We start from the raw sequence: 24,934 nt of genomic DNA, 5'->3' as shown, positions 1-24,934 counted from the left end.
TGCTACACGTCCTGCCTCTGCATTGCACAGTCAGTGCTCTGAAGGCAGGCAGGGACAGAAGAGCCTTAATCTCCAGGTCACCAAAAATTAGCTGGGTGCTTGGCACACACTAAGTCAGTACCCGCTACAAATTATAAGTTTAGTTCCTACAGTGTAAATTGCCTATGAGGTTAAATCTTTTCACCTAAACTTATAAAAAATTGCCTAAAGTCTTTTTTTATCTAACAAAGCAGTATGTGTTTTTTTTTAATATCTTAATACAAAACTATTTTCGTAATTTGTTAGATACTTGAGACCGAGAAGTACTCCCAGGGTGTAGCAGGTATGGACTCTAGGTGAGTCAAGCGGTACTGGGGAAGGGTTATGGTTGTAAATACTGGTTGGTGATGACTGGTCCTCCACACAGTGATCTGAGAAAATGGAAGTGGCACTGTAGGAAGCTTGTGAGGAGAGTTTACAGACAATCTCGGTCCCCAGGAAGCATATTGGTTTCCATAGAAAAAGACAACATTAGGGACAAAATTTGCTTAATATCACTTTGACTAAATACCTTCCCCTTAACTATTCAGGGCTCCAAATATTCTTATTTTGTATCTGTGAGAGAAACAATGTTTTGGATGTCTCACCCATATACACTTTTCCCCATTTCCTAAGAAAGATGTGGCAGACAGAAAGCAAGTAGTCTAAGGGACAGCATTCCTAACTTTTGTATTTCGGAAACCTAGACTTCACTCTGCCTTGTTCATTGGTTTACCCAAGGTGGAAAGACAGGGCAGGTGGAGCAAAGGGAAAGGATGAAGATAAAGGAGTGAGGTTTTGGGTTTAGAACACCCCCCTACCTTGACTGAAAATCAGTCCTTTAGCAGAAACACATTCCTCTTCCACAGTACAGACAGTTTAAGCATGAATGCCGGTGAAGCAACGAGAGAAGGCAGCGGCGCCCTGGTGGTCCAGCCAGACTCCTCTCACAGCACACACTCGGCCCAACAGTAAACCTATACCAGAATGGTTGGCCAGAAGGGCACCAAGCTGGGGGGCTCCTGGGGGGCTCAGTCGGTTAAGTATCTGCTTTGGCTCAGGTCAGTATCCAGCCCCACGTGGTCATCAGGCTCCCTGCTCAGCAGGGAGCCTGCTTCTCCCTCTGCCCCCTAGCCCTACCCCACCCCCTCACCCCCTCACCCCCACTCATGCTCTCTCTCTCTCTCTCTCAAATAAATAAATAAAATCTTAAAAAAAAAAAAAAGGAAGGGCACCAATGAGATCCCCCAAGGTGCCAACAAAGTCCTGGGTGTGTCTTCAACTAGAAAACTCAGAAAGCATTGCTCTGACCACTTGTGGCAATAACCTGATTTACCTCTGGAATGATCTACCTCTGGAATGTTCACATATACAGTTCTCTGGGAAGGGATGGCAAAATTCACCACGAGGCACAGGCAGGTACGTAGAAAATGTTTATTAGGACACTATTCATTACAGATGAAGAAAAGACCAAGTTTCTTACACAACGTCAATGAGTAGCTGGGCTGGATCAGCAGCACCTCGGGAGCCGGGAGGAGGCTGGGTCCCCCATTTCCAGCCCCCAGTGTCAGCAGGATTCTGTAGGGGCAGGAGGAAGACAAGGGGAGACCCTCCCTATGTGACTTCATTAGGGGTGAAAAAGCAATCTTCTCCTGAAAGCACCAAAACAGCATGATAACTTTTCCCTCTAAAGTAAAAATAGGTAGTTTCACCATCATACCTAAATACTAAAAAAAGAAAAATTGTCCCCAGGAAAGCGCGGATCCAAACTTCAGATATTATACGAACAACCGGGAGCCATGCAGGTGCTTGTTGAGGGGCCAAAGGTTGCTCTCACCCACGTTGGAGGTGCGCCTCTGGCACTGTTTGCAGCGCCGGTACTTCTCACACTGGTCCAAGAGGAAGAGCTTGTCTGACGCCCTGAGGAGAGGGGAGGACGAGCAGCCATCATTAGGCGCCCCCTGAGTCTGCGCCAGGGTGGGGGAGGTGGTGATGGGGGGGGGCACTGGGCCAGAAGAGAGGCAGAAAGAGAAGTCACACCCACTCCCCACCCTCCAGGGGCTTACCACCCACCTGTGATGGCCCCCCTGCACTCCCTCCCACCCCCCACGCTGCTCCCTGCAGCTCAAGCCAGCTGGGCATCTCCTGCTTCCAAACCTCCCTTTATTTGATCACAAAAACTCCTCTGTTAGCTTAAGTCAGGCCGGTGTTTGCTTCCTCATTTTACAAATGAAAAAAAGTAAGACAAAAAGTTTAGCTGCCTCTTCAAAGTTAGTGTTAATTCTCAAAACCATGACTAGACTCCCTAACTCTAGATGGTTCGTGGATAGCTGGGGAGAGGCGGCACGAGTCTGAAACGTGGCAAGATGTTCTTGGTTGGTTCCATCACGGACATCTCGTTTCCCAGTTGCCAGTCTTACGGACAACCCCCTGACTCTGCTCTTAAATGACTGTTCTGTCAGCCTTGGATGTGTTCAGAGGGAGTCTGTCTCCCTATTTCCAACTAGTTGTTTCCAAGGAGAATTCCTGCTCTCCTCCCCCATACCTCCTTACCCTCCGCAAAATGACAATAAAATCACCCTACATGGAGGCTAAGATCGGGGTGAAATGGGAAGCGTGTAACATACATCACGGCATTCTCCAAGCCCGTCTCCATCACAGGCATTTCTAATACACCAGAGCAGCAGCTCCCACTGAAACCAGGATTCTCTTCTCCACCAGGTGTGCTAGGCGGCCACAACTTATGAACTGAAGTTGGCCCTGGAAACCTGTCTGCCATCCCAGCGTCTCAGGAAAGTCAAGGAGGAGCAGAGGGGGTTTCTCCACAAACAGGGCCCTTGAGGTTCCAATCGGGAATCACCTCTCGAAAGCCTTCTCCTCCAGGTCCCGCTGCCTCTTCATTGCAGCACTGCTTTTCCAGTCCTCCTGCAAGCTCTGGTTGATTCTGCTCACCCGCTCCAGCTCAGCATTTCTGTCTGCCAGGCGCCTGGAGAGAACAGCATGGTCTGCTTCTTTCTATTCACAACATAGGGAAGGGCAGGCACCAACCTTGGGAGCCCCATTCCCTTTATGGTAGATTAAACAGAAACATTCTGGTTTTGTTCACTACTCTTTGAAATATACTAAAAGGCATGAACACAGAACGAGGAAAAACACTAAAAATATTATAGCTCTCAAATAGTGTATGGGTCTAGGACCTTTCATCTTCAATCCTGGTTTAAATTAGCAGAATTGAAACCTTTTTCAAGTTAACAAATGCAGCCTTTTAAAGCCATTAATTTCCTTTGAGGCTAATTTAACTAAACTGAAGAATCATTTCAAATGGATACTTTAGGTTTCTTTCCTTTTATTCCAGTCTCTCAGCTGTCAGTAATCAGCCCACGAGTTGCCACAGGCATGTTACAAGGCAGAATAGAGAGGAATTCAAGTAAATGAATGGCTAGAGAGGGGAAAAGAAACAAGTGACTAGGCAAAGGAAAATAAAATCAAAAAAATACTTAACACTGTGAAGAAGGTAAGAAAAGAGAGAAAGAGAGTCTGGTGAAGGTCACAATATCAGAGAAGTAATTGCAGAGTCTCTCTCTTCAAGTACCATGCCCCAGAATTCCCAGGGCTAAGTGTCTCTATTACTGGTCTCCAGACGCTCAGCCCCTGCTGTTATGAATCATCTTAAACCTGGCTCAAATTATTTATATGTGTCTATTTCTTGCGCAGCTGAAACTCCTACCTTCATTTCTCATTAAAGTCTAGAAAGGACTTCACTAAATAGGACCATTGAGTTAGCCTGCTCTCAGGGCTCTGTGTTATAGGCAGCAACTGCCACTAGGTGTCAGGACCCTCTGATAAAAATCGGTAAAGTACTCTGCCGCTGGTTTGCGTGTCCTGAGAGCACAGCCACGTTTTCCTCTGATGAGCATGATTCAACAGTTCAGCTACTGTATGGTCATTACAAAGATTAAATGAGATAATATACACAGAATGCCAATGCCTATCACACAGTGGGAGCTCAATGACCAAATGGTACCTGCCATATAAACTTTTTTCCCTTTTCATTGTGTTTTTTTAAAAGTAAAAACAAAACAGGGGTGCTTAGGTGGCTCAGTCCATTAAGAGCCTGACTTGGGCTCAGGTCATGATCTCAGGGTCCTGGAATGGAGCCCCGAGTCAGGCTCCCTGCTCGGCAGGGAGTCTTCTCGTCCCTCTGCACCTCCCCTCTCACCCCCTCATACTTTCTCTTTCTCAAGAAAAAAAATAAATAAAATCTAAAAAAAATAGTAAAACCACATAACATAAAATTGACCATCTTAAACATTTCTAAGTGTACAGATACATAGTATATTTACACGGTTGTGCAACCAATATCTAGAACTCTTTCCATCTTGCAAAACTGAAACTCTGTGCTCATTAAACAACTCCCCATTCCTCCCTCCCCCTAGCCCCTGGCAGCCACCATTCTACTTTGTTTCCATGAATCTGACCACTCTGAATACCGTACAGAAATGGAATCATACATTTGTCTTATTATGACTGGCTTATTTTACTTAGCATGATGTCATCACTGTTCATCCATGTTCAGCATGTGTTGTAATTTCCTTCCTTCTGAAAGCTGAGTAACAGTCCATTGCATATATATAACATGTCTTGTTTATTCATCCCTCTGTGACTAGGTATTTGTATTGCTTCCATTTCTTGGTTGCTGAATGCTGTTACAAACATGGGAGTGCAAATATCTCAAGATCCTGCTTTCAACTCCACCAAAAAAAAAAAAAAAACTAAACTAAACAAACTACCTGAACTGATCAATTAATTCAGTAAGGTCACAGGATACAAAATCAATGTGCAGAAATGTGTTCCATTTCTATACACTAATAATGAAGCAGCAGAAAGAGAAATTAAGAAAACAATCCCATTGGGGCACCTGGGTGGCTCAGTCAGTTAAGTGTCCCACTCTTGATCTCAGCTCAGGTCTTGATCTCAGTGTCATGAGTTCAAGCCCCATGTTGGGCTCCACACTGGGCATGGAGCCTACTTAAAAAAAGGAAAGAGAAAACAATCCCATTTTCAATTGCACCAAAAAGAATAAAATACCTGAGAATAAGCAATGAAAGAGGTGGAAGATCTGTACACCAAAAACTATAAAACATTGATTAAAGAAATTGAATTTCTGGGTTCTTGGGTGGCTCAGTTGGTTAAATGTCTGCCTTCAGCTCAGATCATGATTTCAGGGTCCTGGGATGGACCCTGCTTAGTGGGGAGCCTTTGTCCCTGCCCCCCTCCTGCTCATGCTCTCTCTTTCTCTCTCAAATCAATCAATCAATAAATAATACCTTAAAAAGAAAGAAAAGAATGAAAGAAATTGAACATAAACAAATGGAAAGATATTCCATGCTTATGGATTGGAAGAACAAATATTGTTTAAATGTCCATGCTACCCAAATCCATCTACAGATTTACTGCAATCCCTATCAAAATACCAACAACATTTTTTACAGAACCAGAACAAATAAGACTAAAATTTTTATGGAAACCACAAAAGACTCTGAATAGCTAAAGCAACCTTGAAAAAGAAAAACAGGGGCGCCTGGGTGGCTCAGTGGGTTAAAGCCTCTGCCTTTGGCTCAGGTCATGATCCCAGGGTCCTGGGTTCGAGCCCCACATCGGGCTCTCTGCTCAGCAGGGGGCCTGCTTCCTCCTCTCTTCTCTGCCTGCCTCTCTGCCTACTTGTGATCTCTCTGTCTGTCAAATAAATGAATAAAATATTAAACAAAAAAAAAGATTAAAAAAAAAGAAAAAGAAAAACAAAGCTGGAGATGTCACTATTTTAGACTTTAAGTTATATTACAAAGCTGTAGTGATCAAAACAGTATGGAACTAGCACAAGAATAGACACATAGATCAGTGAAACAGAATAGAGAGCCCAGCAATAAATCCATAACTATATGGTCAATTAATCTTTAACATAGCAGGGAAGAATATCCAATGGGAAAAAGTTTCTTCAAATGGTGTTGGGAAAACCGGACAACAACATGCAGAAGAATGAAACTGGACCACCTTCATAAAACCACACACAAAAATAAACTGCAAATGGATTAAAGACCTAAATGTGAGACCTGAAACCATAAAATCCTAGAAGAGAGCACAGGCAGTAATTCTCTGACATTGGCTATGACATATTTCTAGATATATCTCCTGAGGCAAGGGAAACAAAAGCAAAACTAAACTATTGGTACTATATCAAAATAAAATATATATAAAGAACTTAAACAACTCAACACACACACACAAAAATTATCCAAGTAAAAAAATGGGCAGAAGATATGAACGACATTTCTCCAAAGAAGACCTACAGATGGCTAACAGACACGAAAAGATGCTCAATATCACTCATCATCAGGGAATGCAAATCAAAACCACAATGAGGTATCACCTCACACCTGTCAGAATGGCTAAAATCAAAAACACAGGAAACAACAAATGCTGGTGAGGATGTGGATAAAAAGGCACCATTGGGCACCAATGGGTGGGAATGCAAACTGGTGCAGCCACTGTGGAAAACAATATGAAGGTTCCTCAAAAAATTAAAAATAGAACTACCTTACAATCCAAGTAATCACATTACTGGGTATTTACCCAAAGGGGGGGGAAAAAACAACACTACTTTGAAGGGATATATGCATCCCTGTATTTACTGCAATTATATTAGCCAATTATGAAAACACCCCAAGTGTCTATTGATGAATGGATAAAGAAGATGTGGTGTATATAGGTGTATATATACACACACCCACAGTGGATATTATTCAGCCATAAAAAAGAATGAAATCATGCCATTTGCAATAACATGGATCGGTCTAGAGAGTATTATGCTAAGCAAAATAAGCCAGCAGAGAAAGACAAATACCCGATGATTTCACTCATATGTGGAATTTAAGAAACAAAACAAATGGGTGTGGGAGTGGCTCAGTGGGTTGGGCCTCTGCCTTTGGTTCAGGTCATGGGCTCAGGGTCCCGGGATTGAGTCGGGCTCTCTGCTCAGCAGGGAGCCTGCTTCCCCATCTCTCTCTCTGTCTGCCTCTCTCCCTACTTGTGATTTTTCTCTCTGTCAAATAAATAAATCTTAAAAAAAAAAATGAACAAAGGAGCAAAAAAAGATAGACAAGCCAAAAACAAAACAAAACAAAACAAAAACAAAAACAAAGAACAGACTCTTAGCTATAAAGAACAAACAAATGGTTACCAGAGCGGGGGAGGTGGGAGATGGGTGAAGTAGGTAAAGGGGATTATCTTGATAAGCACTGAGTAATGCACAGAGGCATTGAATTACTACATGGCACACCTGAAACTAATATAACACCGCATGTTAACTACACTGGAATGCAAATTTTAAAAATAAAATAGAAACTTTAATTTTAAAAAATCCTGCTTCAAATCTTTTGGATATATACATAGAAGTGGAATTAGTGAATCATATGGTAATTCTATTTTTAATTTTTTGACGAACTGCCATGTCGTTTTCCACAGTGGCTGCACCATTTTACATTCCCACCAACAGTGCACAGCGTTTCTATTTCTCTACATCCTCGCCAACACCTATTATTTTCTGGGTTTTTGATAATAGCCATCCTAGCAGGTAGGAGGTAGTATCTTTCTCTCTGTGTTTTCTTTCTTTTGTTTGTTTAGTTTTGGTTTGGTTTTCTCTTTCCTTTTACAATATAATAGCATCTTAATGGTTTTGTCTACCAGTAAATAGAGTTTTCTTCCTTTCTAATCTTTTGAATAGTCTAAAAGAAGTACTTTAAATGTTTGACAGTGCATGTGGTATAAGAAAAATCTATAATTAGGGACACCTTGGGTGGCTCAGTTGGTTAAGCATCTGCCTTCAGCTCAGGTCACGATCCCAGGGGTCCTGGTATTGAGTCCCGTATTGGGCTCCTTGCTCAGTGGGGATCCTGCTTCTCTCTCTGCCTGTTGCTCCCCCTGCTTGTACTCTCTCTCTCTAATAAATAAAATCTTTAAAAAAAATAAAGGAAAAATCTATAATTATTCTTGATTTGGACATTTCACAAAGAATCAAAGCACAGTATTATAATACAAGATAAATGAGAGCACATTTCATCTTTGCACTTGTGAAACCTTATGACACTGTTCACAAATGTATGTTTTCTTTTCATAAAGCCCTAGGGGGAAGAAAAGAGAGCCATCTTATCCGTCTACGTTACAGGGATATATACATCTTAAACAGCAAAAGATGTTTTCCTGCATCTGCATGAATGAGTTGCAAAGGGAAGAGTGAAGAGTTTGCTAACTGCTTACTTCATTCAGCTGCCATAGACTTGGCACTCCAGGATAGATATGTGATCGGAACCAAGTTATTAAATTGCGTGATACAAACCACAGCTACATTTGCAATATTGCCATCCTACTTGGGTGCCTTTATTCACTGGAGTGGAGAATCCCTGTCTCTCAGGTTCAGATAAGCAAATAGTCAAGGAAACATGAACTACTTCTTGCCTTACAGAGGCAAAAATCTAATTAAATGCTAAATGGTGTCTATTCCAAACAGGACAAAGGAGGGCATCTGGCGGCCGAAGAAGGCTCACCTGCACACGTTTCAGAGTGTGGAGATCATTTGTTAGCGAGCAGCTACCTCACCGTGGTTTTGATGTTCTTTTCCTTAGTGATTAGGGATGTTGACCATCTTTGCATATGCTTTTCAGCTACTATTGTATTCTTTGTAAAAGGAGAATTTTAAAAGTCAGTTTAATTTAGATGCCAAGCAAGTGAGAAAATGAACTGGGCCACAGGGGAGACCACGAGGATTCTCACAAGACTGCTGGTGGAGGGAACTCGCCTTACCTTTTTAGAAAGCAAACAGCTGGTATCTGGTAATATTTAAAATGTGCCATACGCTTGATCCAGCAACTCCGCTTTTAGGATTTTATCCAACAGAAACAAAAGAACCAGTATAAAGATATGTATTTAAAATGTTAAATGCAAAAGTTGTTGTAATAGCAAACCAACTGGAAGCTGAGTGAATTTTCATCAATAGTGTAAAAGTTAAATTACAATAATTAAATTAATTAAATTTTTTATTATGATTAAATTATAGTAATCCATGTTATAGATGTTATGCTGCCAATAAAGAAGAATAAATTTTGCTTCTGTGTACTGACCTAAGTATAAATTAATGATGCATTATTAGGTTAAAGAAAAGTTGGGCTGCAGAGTAATGTATATGATCTCATACGTCTTATTTTCATTTACAAAAGTAGAAGGAAAATATATATATGGGTATTGTGTGAATATATTTGAAAAGAGTAGGAAAAAAAAAAAAAGCCTGGGGGAGACTATTAACCTTGTTTTAATCTCTCTACCAGTTGACTTATTTTAATGAACATGAATTGTTCTATTCTTTATAAACAAAAGCAGAAAAGTTTAAAGAAAAAGAATACTTTAGGGACACCTGGGTAGCTCAGTGGGTTAAGCCTCTGCCTTCGGCTCAGGTCATGATCCCGGGGTCCTGGGATCGAGCCCCGCATCGGGCTCTCTGCTCGGTGGGGAGACTGCTTCCTCCCCCTCTCTCTGCCTGCCTCTCTGCCTACTTGTGATGTCTGTCTGTCAAATACATAGATAAAATCTTTGAGAAAAAAAATACTTTAGCAGGCCTGTTTAGATCACACTGACTAAATTATCCCCTCTGAAAGTGACCCTCTACTTGCCACAGGAGGCTTTAAGATGACATCTTGAGATGAACGAGAGACAGGGAAGTTGTTAAAGAGATGAGTGAGAGGGACCCCTGGGTGGCTTAGCTGGTTCAGTGTCTGCCTTCACCTCAGGTCATGATCCCAGAGTCCTGGGATCGAGCCCCACATTGGGCTCTGCCTGCTTTTCCTTCTCCCTCTGCCATCCCCCAACCCCCAACCCCTCACTTACGCTCTCTGGCTCTATCTCTCTGTCAAATAAATAAATAAAATCTTAAAAAGAGAGAGAGAGAGAGGGAGGGAGAGAAGTGAGAGACTCTGGGATACCATGTGAAGGATATAGAAATGGAAGACAAGGATCTGACCCATACAGAAAAGGGGCGGGGGAGCTGGTCTGTGACCAGAGCTTCAACAAGAGAGATAACCAACACCACAGTTCGTGTTTGTTCAGACCTCTGCAGTTTCCAAAAATGTTCTCGAATACATACTCTCACGTTCTTCTCACAGTAGGGATAGGTAGGGCAGGTTCAACAGATATTATTATTCTTATTTTCATGTGAGGAAAAGAGGGCTCAAAGACCCCACGTGTGTTTTGGCCCAGGTCATACAGCTTGGAAATGACAGGGTTTAACACGACTCGTCATCAGAGAAATGCAAATCAAAACTACAATGAGATATCACTTTACACCAGTTAGAATAACTAAAATCAAAATGACAAGAAACAAGTGTTGGCAAGGATGTGGATAAAAAGGAACCCTCATGGAGTATTGGTAGGAATAAAAATTTGTGCGGGCACTGTGAAAACAGTATGGACGTTCCACAAAAAAATTAAAAATAGAACTACCATACGATCTAGTAGTTCTACCTTTGGGTATTTACCCAAAGAAAATGAAAACATTAATGCAAAAAGACATCTGTACCCCCACATTTACTGCAGCATTGTTTACAGTAGCCCAGATAAGGAAGCAACCTAAGTATCCATCAATAGACAAATGGGTAGGAAAAGTGTGGTATCTATCTATCTGTCTATCTATCCATCTATCCATCCATTCACACACACACACACACACACACACACACACACACGCACGCACACCATGGAATATTACACTGCCATTAAAAAGGATGAATTCATGCCATTTGAGACGACATGGATGGACCTAAAGGGTTTCATGCTAAGTGAAATAACAAGTCAGAGTGAGAAAGACAAACACCACATGACTGTAAAAAATATGAATAAACAAACAAAAAGCAGACTCAACAGAGAACAAACTGGAAGCTTGCCAAAAGGGAGGGGTATGGAGGGTCAGGCAAATGGGTGAAGGGGAGTGGGACATATAGGCTTCTAGTTATGGAATGAATAAAGCAATAAAAGGCACAGCATAAGGAATAGGGTCAAAGACATCGTAAGAGCAATGTACCAGGACAGACGGTCGCTACGCTTGTGGTGAGCATAGTAGGATGTATAGACTCATCAAGTCAAAAAGAAAGGAAAAAAGAAACTGGGTGTCTGATGGTTGAATTTTCATATATTTTCACTGATAGGACATCAAGTCCTGCCTTGCCCACCCTGCCACCTTCACCACACCTCGCCCGCCATAAGTACAGCTCACTACATCAACAGTTCTTTGAAGGAAGGGGACTTATTGGAGGTTGAGAAAGAGCCCAAGTTTCAGGTCGGTGTCTAGTGGAGCAGAGCAGCACGTTTGTCACTCACATTTGTACTTCCAATGGATCGTGCTGATCTGGACAACTCTTTTAAGAAGCTGTACTGCAAAGGGAAGGGAAAACATGGAGTGGTAACTGGAGGGAGGAGGAGGATCGGGTCTGGTTGGTTGGGTTTTCTGATCAATAACTTTTCTTCAAAGGGTGAATTGTAAGGACAAACCAAGACGAAGGATTTGATAAGCTTAGAACAATATTTTGCACACAGTCACTCCTCAGTGTGTTCACTATTATTTTTGCTTCTTGCTGTTGTAGGAAGAAGAGAGAGCGAGAAAGAACAGGAAGATGGAAAGGGGAGCGGGAGAGGAGGAGGAGGGGGGAGGGAGGAAGATCTGGGCTCTCTCACTCTCTCTGTGTCCTCCGAAGCATCTGCAAATCCCGCTTCTGTTCCACCAGCTGCTGCAGGATGGTTCTCCTCCTGTGGCTGGCAGCGGCCTCCAGCTGGTGCTTCATGTAATTCTGTTCTCGCTTTCGCTTTTCCACCATCAGCTCACCCTCGTCCTTACCAAAGATGGGCTCACTAGAGTCCGGCTCAAACATGGGAAGTTGCAGGGGTTTGTTCTTTATCTGAAACAGGGACACACATCGTGCAGACCAGAATTCTACCAGGCAATAAACCGTACGCACAACACCGTAGCATGGTAAAAGACCAACCCCTTAGAGGAAGGAACCAGGGCCCCCAAAACCACAAAATGGGTAACATACAAGGCTACTCACCACATGAGAGCTCTTATACAGATTTTTAGAATGCTACTGAAGCACAGCATAATTTTTAAGATAACAGTTGTCCCCTTACCTGCGCATCCAAAGCTCTCTTGTAACACTGTGTTTCTTCCGTCTTATCTTTTATATACTGGGCTCTTTGTGCAGCGAGTCTGGCAGTTAGGAATAAGAGAAGGGGGGCACAGTGTGTTACTGTCTCTGGTAATAGAGACTAACAGCATTAAAACCTGCTTCCTAAGTATCAATAGGAGTGAGAGACTGGTAAATAAGAAGTGGTATTTCTTCCTAGACCTTTCATTTTAATGAAGAAAAGAGTAACAGATCCAAAGGCTAGTGGACAGTGTGTTGAATACAGGACAGACAGGACAGATGTAAGCAGGAGATTGACCATTTTGTTCAAACTCACTACCCCTGAGACAGGTAGCCCTCCACCCACCATGCTTTAAAACAAAAACCTAGGGGCATCTGGGTGGCTCAGTGGGTTAAAAGCCTCTGCCTTCGGCTCGGGTCATGATCCCAGGGTCCTGGGATTGAGCCTCGCATCGGGCTCTCTGCTCGGCGGGGAGCCTGCATCCTCCTCTCTCTGCCTGCCTCTCTACCTACTTGTGATCTCTGCCTGTCAAATAAATAAATAAAATCTTAAAAATAAATAAATAAAACAGAAACCTAGATAGGAAAGCAGGAAGTGTCTATTCATTCTATAAAATGATTCACCATATGATTCCTTTTTAAGAAAAGTCATCTTTCCTATTATAAATTATGATTCTGTTACAGGCAACCCACAGGGAACCCACATGATCCATAAAGTGAGTATAATGGAACATATACATTTTATAGAAAAATAAATCTTTGGTCCTAAAAACCAGCTTACTCTTTGTTTTAAGAGCCTCTTTCCCACTACAGTAACCTCTTTAATTGTTCTCCTGACCTCAGTTGTAGAAGTGGAACCCCCTTAGGCAACTCTAACCCTATCCCAGGCCTCAGGTGACCTAAGCAAGACCAATCAGATTCTCATTCCTGAAAATTTGTAATTGGGACTAATATTCCCCCAAGTTCGGGCTGAAAAAAAAGACGACGTCAACCAAGGAGCTGTGGGTGCAAGCAGAGGGGAAGCATTTCTTACATATGCCTGGTTCTACCCTGCTTATGTCCCCCATACACTCCTACCCCTGCTACTTCGTCCTACACCTATGTACACCAAAAGTAGAGACACCCCTACTTACAACAAAACGCCAGCTTTGCCTTGAGATCAGTGGGGAGTAGCTGGGGTTGCTGCTTGTTCAAGACAAGTCCCTTCCTGCACCCGCCAGTATTAGCGATCACAACACAATACAAAAGGATCCCCTATCACGAATTACAGATTGCTAATCCTTATTCTAATGATCATCATAATAATGACAGCCTTTTCATTTTTCTAAAGAAACTTCACGCTGGCTGCTAGCTGGGTTGGTTTGCTCAGTCGGTTAGAGCTATGCTAATGAAACTACCGAGGCTGATTCAATCCCACATGGAAATAAGCTTCACAGGAAAATTCTGAACCCATTTTTCAGGGCCTGTCAGCTAGACTCACTCCTCTGTGAGTTGTACTTGTTCTAGGCGGTCCATCAGCTCTCTGTTTTGTCTTTGCTTTATTTCTTTTTCCCGTCTGTTATCGATTTGTTTCAGGAGACTTTGGGAATATTCTTCTTGTTTTAGAGCATTAATCTCAGGACTGAGGGGCCGTTTATCAAAGAGGAATGATTTCTGGAATGAAGGAGAAGCAATGCATTTACTCTAAAATACCAAAAATCAACAAAGAATAAAGGTAGTAATTCAGAAGATTAAAGTCAATTATTGATTTACAATATTTGCCCAGTTGTCAACACACTGACCAGCTAGTGTTGAGGCAACCCGCAGAACAATGGGAGTGTGCCCAAGGACAAACCTGAGCAGAACTGACAAAACCTCATACCTGGGAGAGAAATGAAACAGGATATCATGGAGGAGGTCCTGAGCTCGTACAACACACAGGTGGAAAGGAGGAGTTCTGATAGAGAGCAAAAGCATGAGCAAGGACTGAGCAGATGCGGGAAGAGGGAGAACTGAACACCCACTCGGGCCTGGCCATTCTAGACACTGACGGAGATCCAGAGAGCCTGGCGCACGGAGCCTGCCTTCTGGTACAGGAGACAGAGAACAAATGAACGATATATCATCATTTAAGGTAGGGATTAAGTGCTGTGAAGCCCTTATCATAGCAAGTGGGTGGGAACAGGGCTAAAGCAGTTGGTTATTAGAGAAGTCCTTTCAGTAAAGTTGGGTGAACCACCTCCACTGCAAATATCAGGTGACCTGCGTCCCCTACAGAAAGAACAGCAAGTGCAAAGGCACTAGATGAGAATGAGTGAGGCATGTTTAAGGAGCAGAAGGAAGGTCTACATGGCTGAAGCACAGTGAGCAAGAGGAAAGAAGTAGGCGAGCTCAAAGAGGAAGGCAGGGCCATATGGACCTGATGGTTCAAGGTAAAGAGTTTAGATTTTGTTTTAACTCACTGGGAGACTGTTAGAGGTTTTAAACAGGAGAATGTTATGTTTGGGTTAAGTTTTAAAAGATCACTTGACTGCAGTGTGGAGAATAGATTGTAAAGGGGAAGAAGGCCAGCAGCAAACCTAACCAGGGAAGTGTTTCAGAAGCTGAGCCTTATAATGTGGCTTGTACTAGGATGCACGGTAACCCTGGAGATGAAGGGATGTGAAGAGCTGGGATGCATTTGGGCAGTAAAGGCAACTGTGCTTGAGGATGGCTGGATGGGGGAGACAGGGGAGGAGCAATCTGAGATCACTCCTTGGTTTGGGGTTTGTGCAACTGTCTGCCAGGTGATGCCACTTACTGAAATGGGGAGGCTAAGAGAAGGACAGGTGAGGAGAGGGATCAAAAGTTCTGATTTGGGGAGGAGCGTGGAGGGATGGGGTAACTGGGTGATGGACATTAAGGAGGGCATGTGATGTAATGAGCACTAGGCATTATATAAGTCTGATGAATCACAAGCCTGTACCTCTGAAACCAATAATACATTATATGTTAATTAATTGAATCTAAATTTTAAAATGTTTAATAAATAAATAAATTCTGTTTTGGTCTTTTTAAGATGTCTGCAGATACATCAAAGAGGATACACAAGGTAGATAGCAATAACCATAATCCGGAACTTATGTATAAGAAGAAAAAAGAATCAGGCTTGAATCTCAAAGTATCATGTCTTCTTCCTCCCTCCCTGTTGCCCCTCCCTGGAAGGTTCTCCAACCATCCCCTCCTTTACCCAACTCCTTTATACAAGGAAGTCCCCCCACATCTCTGGTCTGGGTCAAGTGACTCTTTGCTCACACACTGCCCTGTTCAAAGATTTATCACAGCATTTATGATACCACACTCTTAGCACTTCAAACCTGTCTCCTCCAGTAGCCTGAAACCTCTTCTGGGAGGGACCTTGTCTTATTCCTCTTTGTATTCCTAGCCATGAGCACGGTGGCCAGCACATAGGAATCCAATAAATGTTTGGTGATGAATAAAGAAAAGGTATTTTATTAGAGTTATGTCCAGTGTGTCAGACCACCTAGACAGTGGTGTGAAGGGAGAAAGACTCAGCAAAACAAAGGTAGATACAGAGTTATTGATAACATTAAATCAGTGGTGAGGCAGGTGGCTCACCTCCACAGAAGAGCTGGGTTGTTCAAACTTAACTTGCACCTACAAATCGCAGGAGGACCTTATTCAAATGTAGAGTCCCACTCTGGAGGGATAGGGCCCCTCAACTCTGCACTTCCAGCAAGCTCCCAGGTCATACTGGCTCTCTAGATCCACGGCTCCTGGGGCATTACTGTAGTACACTGCCCCCCCCCAACCCGTCCCAGGGCCTGGCTGAGAATTACTACCATTAACAAGTACCATAGTATCGAACAGAGACTGTACTACAGATGTGAAGAGTCTGGACACAGACGCTGGACAACTCCTGACCTAGAACACAGCTACAAACTTGCACAACCCACCTTTCACCTCGGCCACCTACACAATGGTACAGCCTGCAGCACAGAGAATGGATCCAAACACTCCTCGATGGGGCAGGTATTGGCAACAGAAATTTTGGAAAGACTCACATAAAATTCAGGTTTCTCATTCTTGTGGATTCTTATAGCTTCGGCAACTCCAAGGTTGTAGGCAGCATTTTTCTGATTTTGTTCTCTATTAGCCAGACTTCTCATCTTTGAGAAAAAAATCACATATTGACATAGAGCCTTTAAAATTTTAATTCTATTACATTGTAATTATCTAACCAAGGTAGAAACTTGCCTTTTGGAGGCAATGGCACTTTCTGATGTCTTCTTAGATCTATAAAAGTAGGTTGGGGAAGGTTTTTTAATTTCCTGTTTTGGAGCTTTAGGCATCACCTCTATGGGAATCATAAGAGGGAATGGAAGATTTCATAAGTAGTTACCTGATATCACAAATGCAAGAAAAAGAAGTAGGGTCAATTATTGGAGACCTCAGAAATCTGGATAGTGCAAATGTGAACATGCCATTCTCTCTTTCCTTGCTTAGGTAGGCCATGATTTTGAAGGGGAAAGCCTTGATTATGTCTTATTAGAAATCACAATTAAAACCATATCAATCCAGGAATTCTACCTTTAAAATTCAATCCTTGGGGGTGGGGGAGAGGGAGAAATCAGCAACAGGTGCAAACATTCAGCTGCTTGGGTGTTCATCCCAATGTTGCTCGTTATTATTGAAAACTTGGATACAACCTAAGTTGTAATCCCGCAGTAAGTAAATGATCAAATATGTTACAGAACAGACATATTTAAGTTGGTTTGGGGGGATTTTTTTGTTTGTTTTGTTTTTTAAGTAGGCTCTATGCCCAGCTTGGAGCCCAATATGGGGCTTGAACTCACAACCTTGAGATCAAGCCCTGAGCAGAAATCAAGAGTCAGACACCCAACCAACTGAGCCACCCAAGCACCTAATGGAGCATTTTAAATGGCACTTTATAATCATGTTCTACTGTCCCATGTTAAGCACCTTTAATCAAGGTGTTGAACTACCTGCTGTTGTAAGAGAGCCTCTTGATCCTTCAGAATTTGATACTGCTGAATGAGTCGCTCATCTTCTATCTCTCTCCTCTTCCTTTCCTCACTGTAGCACAATGGGGAATTGCGCTGTGCTCGTTGCAAACACACATAACACATCTCCTACAATACCAGGTTTGAAGACGTATTAATTCTTGCCTTTTACTTTTTTGCCTTCACAATCCCTTCATAAGCTCTCCAAAGATTGAGTATGTCAAAAGCAACATACTTCATAAAAGGATGTATTAATGACAATTAGTAAAATGAGATTTGTAGAGTGGGCTCCCAAAATACCCAGGAGGATATACTGAACTCTCATTTGATCAGAAGCATTTATAGCAACGCAAAATTAGAAAAAGATATCCCAACACTACTTCTGTTAACCCTAGCAGATTTTGACTAGTAGAAAGATTTATTAAAGTCCAATTTGGAGTGCTGAGTACATGAGCCAAATCCATACATTGAAAAAAAGAGCAATTCCCAAACTCTCATTGAGAAACAGAAGTCAGAGGAAGATTCTGATTGGATTTTTTTTTTGTTTGTTTGAAAACACTGTACCTGTCCTGCCTTATTATGATCCTGGCAGGTGGGGACTGGAGAAAGTTTAGGCTTCATTTCACTTTTCAAACAACCTGGAGATGACAAACTATAAAAACAGTGCAACACTAATTAATGTTTAAAACAGTCTAACATGAGCAATGATAATTTTAGAGGCAAGTATAAATATAAAAGAAATAAAGATATCTTTTTTTTTTTTTTTTGCAGAGAATCTCTATGTATAGAGGTTAAGAACCCATGCTTCATAGCAAATAAACTTGGGTTTGAATCCCGCTTTTTTGCTTATAAGCTGACTGCCATTAGGCAGGCTGGGTCATCTTGCAAAGCCTCAGTTACCAATTCTGTGAAACTGAGATAAAATTTATTCATTCTATAAAATGAATTGTGCTTATTATATGCACTGTTTTGGGCATGCATGGGAGACGCAGTGAGCAACAAAACATAGGAAAAAAGAAAGAAAGAGAAATCCTGGGCCTAATGGAATTGATATTCTGATAGGAACTGACAGCCAGTTGATAAACAAGATAAATGAATAAATTCAATAGTATGTATGATGGTGATAAATGTCTTGCAGTGCTGGAGGAACAGAATGTATTAAACCATAAGCAGAATCCCCAGGGATGCTCCACTAAGATGACATTTGAATAAGGTGAGGGAGTAACAATAATCAGATATCCAATGGAAAAAGTATTCCAGGCAGAGTGAATGAGTGCAAAGTCCTTGGTGTGGGAGTGTGCCTGTGCTCAATGTGGCCAGAGGGGGATGAGACCATAGACAAAAAGTAGGAGGGAGATCAGAGATCAGGCAGGATCTTGAACCTGGGTAATAGTAGGAATCCATTGGAGGGAACAATGTCCAGCATTAACAAAACTATGGAGAAGATAGCCCTCCCTCATATTCCTGCTCCTGGGAAGATAATTTGATACAACCTTCCTGAAAATAATTGCTAACATGTATCAAAGACATGAAAAATGAGCTCATCTCTTATCTCAAAAATTTTATATTAAAGTTTTTATCCTATAGAATATTCAAATGTGTGCAGAGACTTCTGTGTAGTTATATTATCCCAATATTATTTATAATATTTAAAAAACTAAATATCATCTGAATATATAAAAGCAGACTGGTCAAACAAAAGGTTAAATCACTGAAATGATATGCAATTATTTGTTTATATCCTGAGATATTTAAAGCCATGGGGAAATGTTTACCACTTATTGTGATAAACAAAGCTTCATATGATATGATCTCAGTTGTACTTAAAATGTGTACAAGTTTCAAGTATAAATATATGTATATATTGCATATGCATTAAAATGAAGAATATATACCACAATATTAGCAGAAAGTTTCATCTACTTATGGGGTTATTTTTTGTATCTTTTTATGATTTTTTGTATCTTTTGCTTTTCTCATTTTTTTAAAATTTCTGTGTAAACAGATATTACTTTAATGATCAGCACAAAAACCATTTTTTGGTCCACACCAATAGGAAGCCTTCATTAATAATCACTAACAATTAATTACTCCCTCCTCTTTGCAACTTCCATACTTTCTTCTGTTGTCTTTGTCATGAGTATTACTTTTTCAGCATCAGTCTCCCTAAAAGACTCTTTTATGAAAGCAAGTTTATATGGTCTTTTATACGTTGTATGGCTCTGTATCTTCAGTATCTAGAATAATGTTGGGCATGCAGTGGTGCTCAGTGTCTGTTGGATTGAACTGAATTCCAAAGAACAAGACATTTAATTCTGAATTCTCTTTCATAACAGTGAGATTATTTAAAACAAGTGTGCTGGGGTGCCTGGGTGGCTAAGTGGGTTAAGCCTCTGCCTTCAGCTCAGATCATGATCTCAGGGTCCTGGGATGGAGCCATGCATTGGGCTCTCTGCTCAGCAGGGAGCCTGCTTCCCCCTCTCTCTCTTTTCCTGCCTCTCTGCCTACTTGCGATCTCTGTCAAATAAATAAACAAGATCTCTGTCAAATAAACAAAATCTTAAAAAAAAAATTGTGCCTAGTGTTTTGAACATGACCTTAGTATCCAAGAAAGTGCATAAATCAGACATATGATAGCTGATACATTGTGACACATTAATAAATTCAAAGTTGACAGCACAGTGCAAGGTACATAGCAGACGCTCAATAAATACTTGCATACAGCTGACTGATTGGAGGTCTTAAAAAGCGTCCTCCTCAAAGAGGAAAAAAAGATTATAGAAATCTTTTGATGTAACATTGTTAGAAGATATGGCCATGATGATTTGTAATATATCCATTGATTCAAAGAACATTTATTAAGTGCCAACCATGTTTAGCAAAGCTGCTTTCCAATTTTATCTAAATATGAAACTGTGTCATATTGTACTATCCAAGCACAGGAAACAACAGGGGGAAGCCTGGGTGGCTCAGTCCGTTAAGCATCTCCCTTCAGCTCAGGTCACGATCCCAGGGTCCTGGAATCGAGCTCGACATGGAGCTCCCTGCTCAGTGGGGAGTCTGCTTCTTCTTCTCCCTCTGCTCCCCCTGCTCATGAGCTCTCTCACTCTCTCTCTTGCTCTCTCACTCTCTCTCTAACAAATAAATAACTAAAATCTCAAAAAAAAAAAAAAAAAAGAAAAGGGAAGTATTCGTAAATCCACAAAGAGATTTAGATGTTCCCTCCTCTGTGCTATTTTGTTTCCACCTCTGTCATAGCAAGTATCCTACTGAATCACAACTAATTATTCTATGTATGTCTGGGTTCCCCACTGGATGGTAAGCCCTGACTGTATCTATTATCTCAATCACCTAACAGGTAGAATGTACTCAAGAATCCTGGATGAAGGAATGAATGGACATTCATTTTAATGCCCTGCATCAAGGTAGAACTCAAAAATACATCTAGTAACATATAACAGATAAAATACCAACACATTACCTTTCAGGGTCCATAATCTTCCCGCCACTCCCATTCCGCTCTAACTTGTTCAGCAAGTTGGTGCTTGTCATTTTGGGAGGGGATATGGCTTGTTTATCCTGAAGTCTCTTGGGTGATAAGATCTCTGTAGAATGAATGAAACCAAGTTTCCTTCCAAATTTAAATGGGTGGTTTTATACCTAACTGATTTTTAAAACTCATTATTTTATCAGGAAAAATTTTTATATAAGAAACATTTCTTATCTTAAATTATTGTCCCTTGCCCTAGTGTAGTTAAAACAAATATTTTTGCTGTGTACTTCTTATGTGCAAAGCTGACTGGTCACTTTAGAAAATGCAAAGAGGCAAGTCTTTGCCCTTAAAGATCTTTCAGTAGATGTATAGACGGTTCCCTTAATGATGGTTCAACTTGGGGCGTTAAGCGTCTGCCTTCGGCTTGGGTCATGATCCCAGGGTCCTGGGATCAAGCCCTGCATCGAGCCCTGCATCAGGCTCCCTGTTCAGTGGGAAGCCTGCTTCTCCCTCTCCCACTCCACCTGCTTGGGTTCCCTCTCCCGCTGTCTCTGTCAAATAAATAAATAAAATCTTTAAAAAAAAAAATGGTGGGGTGCCTGGGTGGCTCAGTGGTTTAAGCCTCTGCCTTCGGCTCAGGTCATGATCTCAGGGTCCTGGGATCGAGCCCCGCATCGGGCTCTCTGCTCAGCAGGAGCCTGCTTCCCCCTCTCTCTGTCTGCTTCTCTGCCTAGCTCTGATTTCTCTCTGTCAAATAAATAAAATCTTTAAAAAAAAAATGGTTCGACTTGTGAATTTTTTGACTTTATGTTGGTGCAAAAGCAATATGCATCCAACAGAAATTGTACTTTGAATTTTGAAGCGTGATCTTCACATACCTAGGGATATGTGGCAGAGTACTCCCTTGGGATGCTGGGCAGAGCAGCAAGATACATCTACCAGTCAGCCACACAATAACAGAAGCAAGCAAGCAGTGCATTTACAACTATTCTGTACCCGGACAACCAGTCTGTTTTTCACTTTCAGTGGTCAATAAATCACACAAGATATTCAATACTTTATAAAATAGACTTTGTGTTGGATGATTTTGCCCAACTGTAGGCTGATGTAGGCTAGATGTCACATTTAAGATAGGCTAGCTATACTATTCAGTAGGTTATGTGTATTAATATGATAGTTTCAACATATGATGGGTTAATCTGGATATAACATGCTCATTAAACAGGGGGAGATCAATAGCTGGATAGAAAAATAAGAGAAAAAGAAAAAACATGAGAGCTCTCATTTGTTGAGATCTTATTACATGTCAACAATGCTAAGTTCTTTACATACATTGCATAAATAACAACTCAGGACAATGATGAAAAAAAATGTCTAAATCCCAAATGATGGTGCCATCTTCAAGGGTCTGCCATGTTCAGAGAAGACAGAAGACACTTCAGAGTCCAGTGATGAGAGAAGTGAGATGTAAAAAGGATGCTGAGAGGTGAGGAGGATTGGGAGAGACTGTAAGAAAAGGAAGGACATTGTAGTCAGGAGAAAAATTATAAGCAAAAGCATGAAGGCAGGGAAGAGCAAGACATGTTCGAAGAATATGGATACTTTTGCTCAGAGAAGGAGTCTATGGGGAACAGTGACAGATGAGGCTAAAAACACAAAAGCATAGGAATATTAGGCTAAAAGCTTACATGTAATCATGTAGACCTCACGTTGCAAAACTAAGACCACAAACCAGTGTTCACCCACTGATATTATTTGTTTGGCCCAATCAGCATTTTTTGCTTCAGTGTCAATTAGTGTGTTGCCCACAGAGCAACAGTCCTCCAGAGGAAGTCTTCTGAGAGTAGTCCGGAAACCCCTAAGGATCTCTAGGACCCTTTCAAAAAGTCTTTGAAGTCCTAGGACTTTCTTCATATGCTTCAACCAAACAATACATCATAACAGATCAGGTAAAGACATAGATATAAAAATCCAGCTATCTTCTATTCAGTCAAATACCAAAGATGCAAAATTATCATTCTCTAATTTTTTATAAAATTAGTATTTATGCTAACGTATCACCCTATCATGTTACATGGAACACACTTCATGCCTGGACCCCATAGGCATCTGAGTTTTGGCCTCTTTAAGTAATGGGGAACCAACAAAGAGATCATAGTCTAAAAGCCTGAGAGTCAGAAAGTGGTCAAGATGAGATATAAGATTCCAGGAATAGAAGATATTTGTTAGATGGAGTGGAGGGAGGGGGGAGGGATGGGGTGGTAGGGTGATGTCCACTGGGGAGAGTATGTGTTGGGGTGAGCACTGTGAATTGTGTAAGACTGAGGAATCACAGACCTGTACCCATGAAACAAATAATACATTATGTGTTAATAATTTAAAAATTTTTAAATAATAGTATTTTAAAAAAGAGAAATTATCCTACTCTTTCTATAATTTTAAAAGTTAAAAAAAAACAGAAACAGATGTGGAATTCTTTTTTTTTTTTTTTTCTGAAGATTTTATTTATTTATTTATTTGACAGACAGAGATCACAAGCAGTCAGAGAGGCAGGCAGAGAGAGGGGGGAGCAGGCTCCCTGCCAAGCAGAGAGCCCGATGCAGTGCTCGATCCCAGGACCGAGGACCCTGAGACCATGACCTGAGCCGAGGGCAGAGGCTTTAACCCACTGAGCCACCCAGGGACCCCAGATGTGGAATTGTATCAAATGCTTTTCAGAATCTAGATTTGGGTGATTTACTTTTCTTATTGATGAACTGTATAATTTAAATACATTTCCTGATGCCAAATGATCTCTACATTGCTGGCTACCATGAAAAAAAAAATTCTACTTGAAAAAATCCTGAGGCTTATGAGTTTAATTAACATATATAAAATATCAGCATGGTCATAGTATTTAGCAGATATTCTGTAATTATTAGCCATAGCCAATTTACTTCCTTTTGGATTAAGAAATATTTAGATGTTTACCATACATGCTACATTATACAATTACATTTATATAATTTTTGGTAATGTTGTTCTAGAACTTTCTTATATCTCTAGAATAAAGAAATATAAGTTTTTAGAAAACATATAAACATAGGTAGTTTTTCCCCCAGATGTTTATGAAAGAGATTATAGGATTTATATAATAAAAATAACTTTAAAAACCATGATCTAAATAAAAGAATGTATTTGTTAGAAAGAAGAATACAGTGATTATTCATGAATCTAACTAATTTTATTTGGGGCACAGAAGTCACTAAGAAATATGGCTGGACCCATAAGCAATAAAGCATGACAGATGATGCCCAGAATCATTGGCCTACCTCTGATGCCTTCTTCTTTGTCTGGCTGGTCTTTTAATTTGCACTTCCTTTGTCTATTCTTTCTACCTTCTTCTACAATGGTCTCCATAGGTGGTTTGTTCTCCATCTCCTTGAGCTCAATCCTAGAAATAAGCCACAATGTTTACTGCACTGGACCTGAATAGGTGACCATGTGAACTTTCAATCCTGAGAAGCAAGCCAGCTAGCTCTCTGATTCTGAAGTAAGCCCAATTCCCTCAAGGGACCAAGTGCTTTGAATTGCTGAGGCTTTCTTTGAGTCTAAGTCTGAGAGCTGACCAAGACCTTCCCCCTCAACACGGGGGGCTCAAAAACAGCTCTTATACAGATAAACTGTGGGATTTAAGCTTTTGGGTTTAGTTTCAGTTTGAATTTGTCTGTCTTTTCTAGTTCTATACCCAGATGCCATTAGGAGTGATACAGTGAAAGGTGGCAGTTGGATGGCTTGAGGGCAGATTCATAGTCTGTAGGCAGAGTATGTCTGGAAATAACCATTTCTCTCCTCTTTCTTTCTCCTCCCCACATCTCCACCCCTTCCCCAGGCAAAAGAGAGGGACTTACAAAGGCACAGTGTGGGAATGGGTTTGTTCAGTTGGTGTGTGTAATTGTAGATTCTCTATGGTCTCCAGTATGGAGTTCTGGGTTAGAGTTGCAAGCAGGAGAGATGAGAATGGGGGAGAGGTGGTACTTCCAGTAGACTGAGGGGCCAAACTTCACGTAAATACAACGTCTATAACTGTTTTGACTATTTGAGTCCTCATGTCCATGTCTAGGATCTGTAATTAACAGGAGAGCCTGTCAGTCTCTGGTCTTGAATCAATTCAGTTATTTCCCTCCTGGAGTGCTTAAGCC

General features: G+C 41.2%; 1 protein-coding gene across 2 annotated transcripts in view; it reads right to left on the bottom strand.

Moving 5' to 3' along the window:
• Window positions 1-1,796: 1,796 nt before the first annotated feature.
• The window catches only part of CCDC81 (coiled-coil domain containing 81), a gene marked incomplete at both ends in the record, with an annotated part of 42,351 nt that continues 19,213 nt past the window's right edge, over window positions 1,797-24,934 (bottom strand). For both annotated transcript variants that reach the window (XM_080817514.1, XM_080817515.1), the window contains 10 exons: window positions 1,797-1,938; window positions 2,879-3,004; window positions 11,791-12,011; window positions 12,241-12,319; window positions 13,738-13,910; window positions 16,301-16,405; window positions 17,243-17,389; window positions 17,825-17,912; window positions 20,742-20,865; window positions 24,065-24,186. In XM_080817514.1, coding sequence (XP_080673640.1) covers window positions 1,797-1,938; window positions 2,879-3,004; window positions 11,791-12,011; window positions 12,241-12,319; window positions 13,738-13,910; window positions 16,301-16,405; window positions 17,243-17,389; window positions 17,825-17,912; window positions 20,742-20,865; window positions 24,065-24,186 — 1,327 coding nt within the window. The remainder of the gene's footprint in view (window positions 1,939-2,878; window positions 3,005-11,790; window positions 12,012-12,240; window positions 12,320-13,737; window positions 13,911-16,300; window positions 16,406-17,242; window positions 17,390-17,824; window positions 17,913-20,741; window positions 20,866-24,064; window positions 24,187-24,934) is intronic.

This window comes from Martes martes (assembly GCF_963455335.1).
Source record: "Martes martes genome assembly, chromosome: 10".
Taxonomy (NCBI): Eukaryota; Metazoa; Chordata; class Mammalia; order Carnivora; family Mustelidae; genus Martes; species Martes martes.
This window is presented reverse-complemented; position numbering and strand designations above follow the sequence as displayed.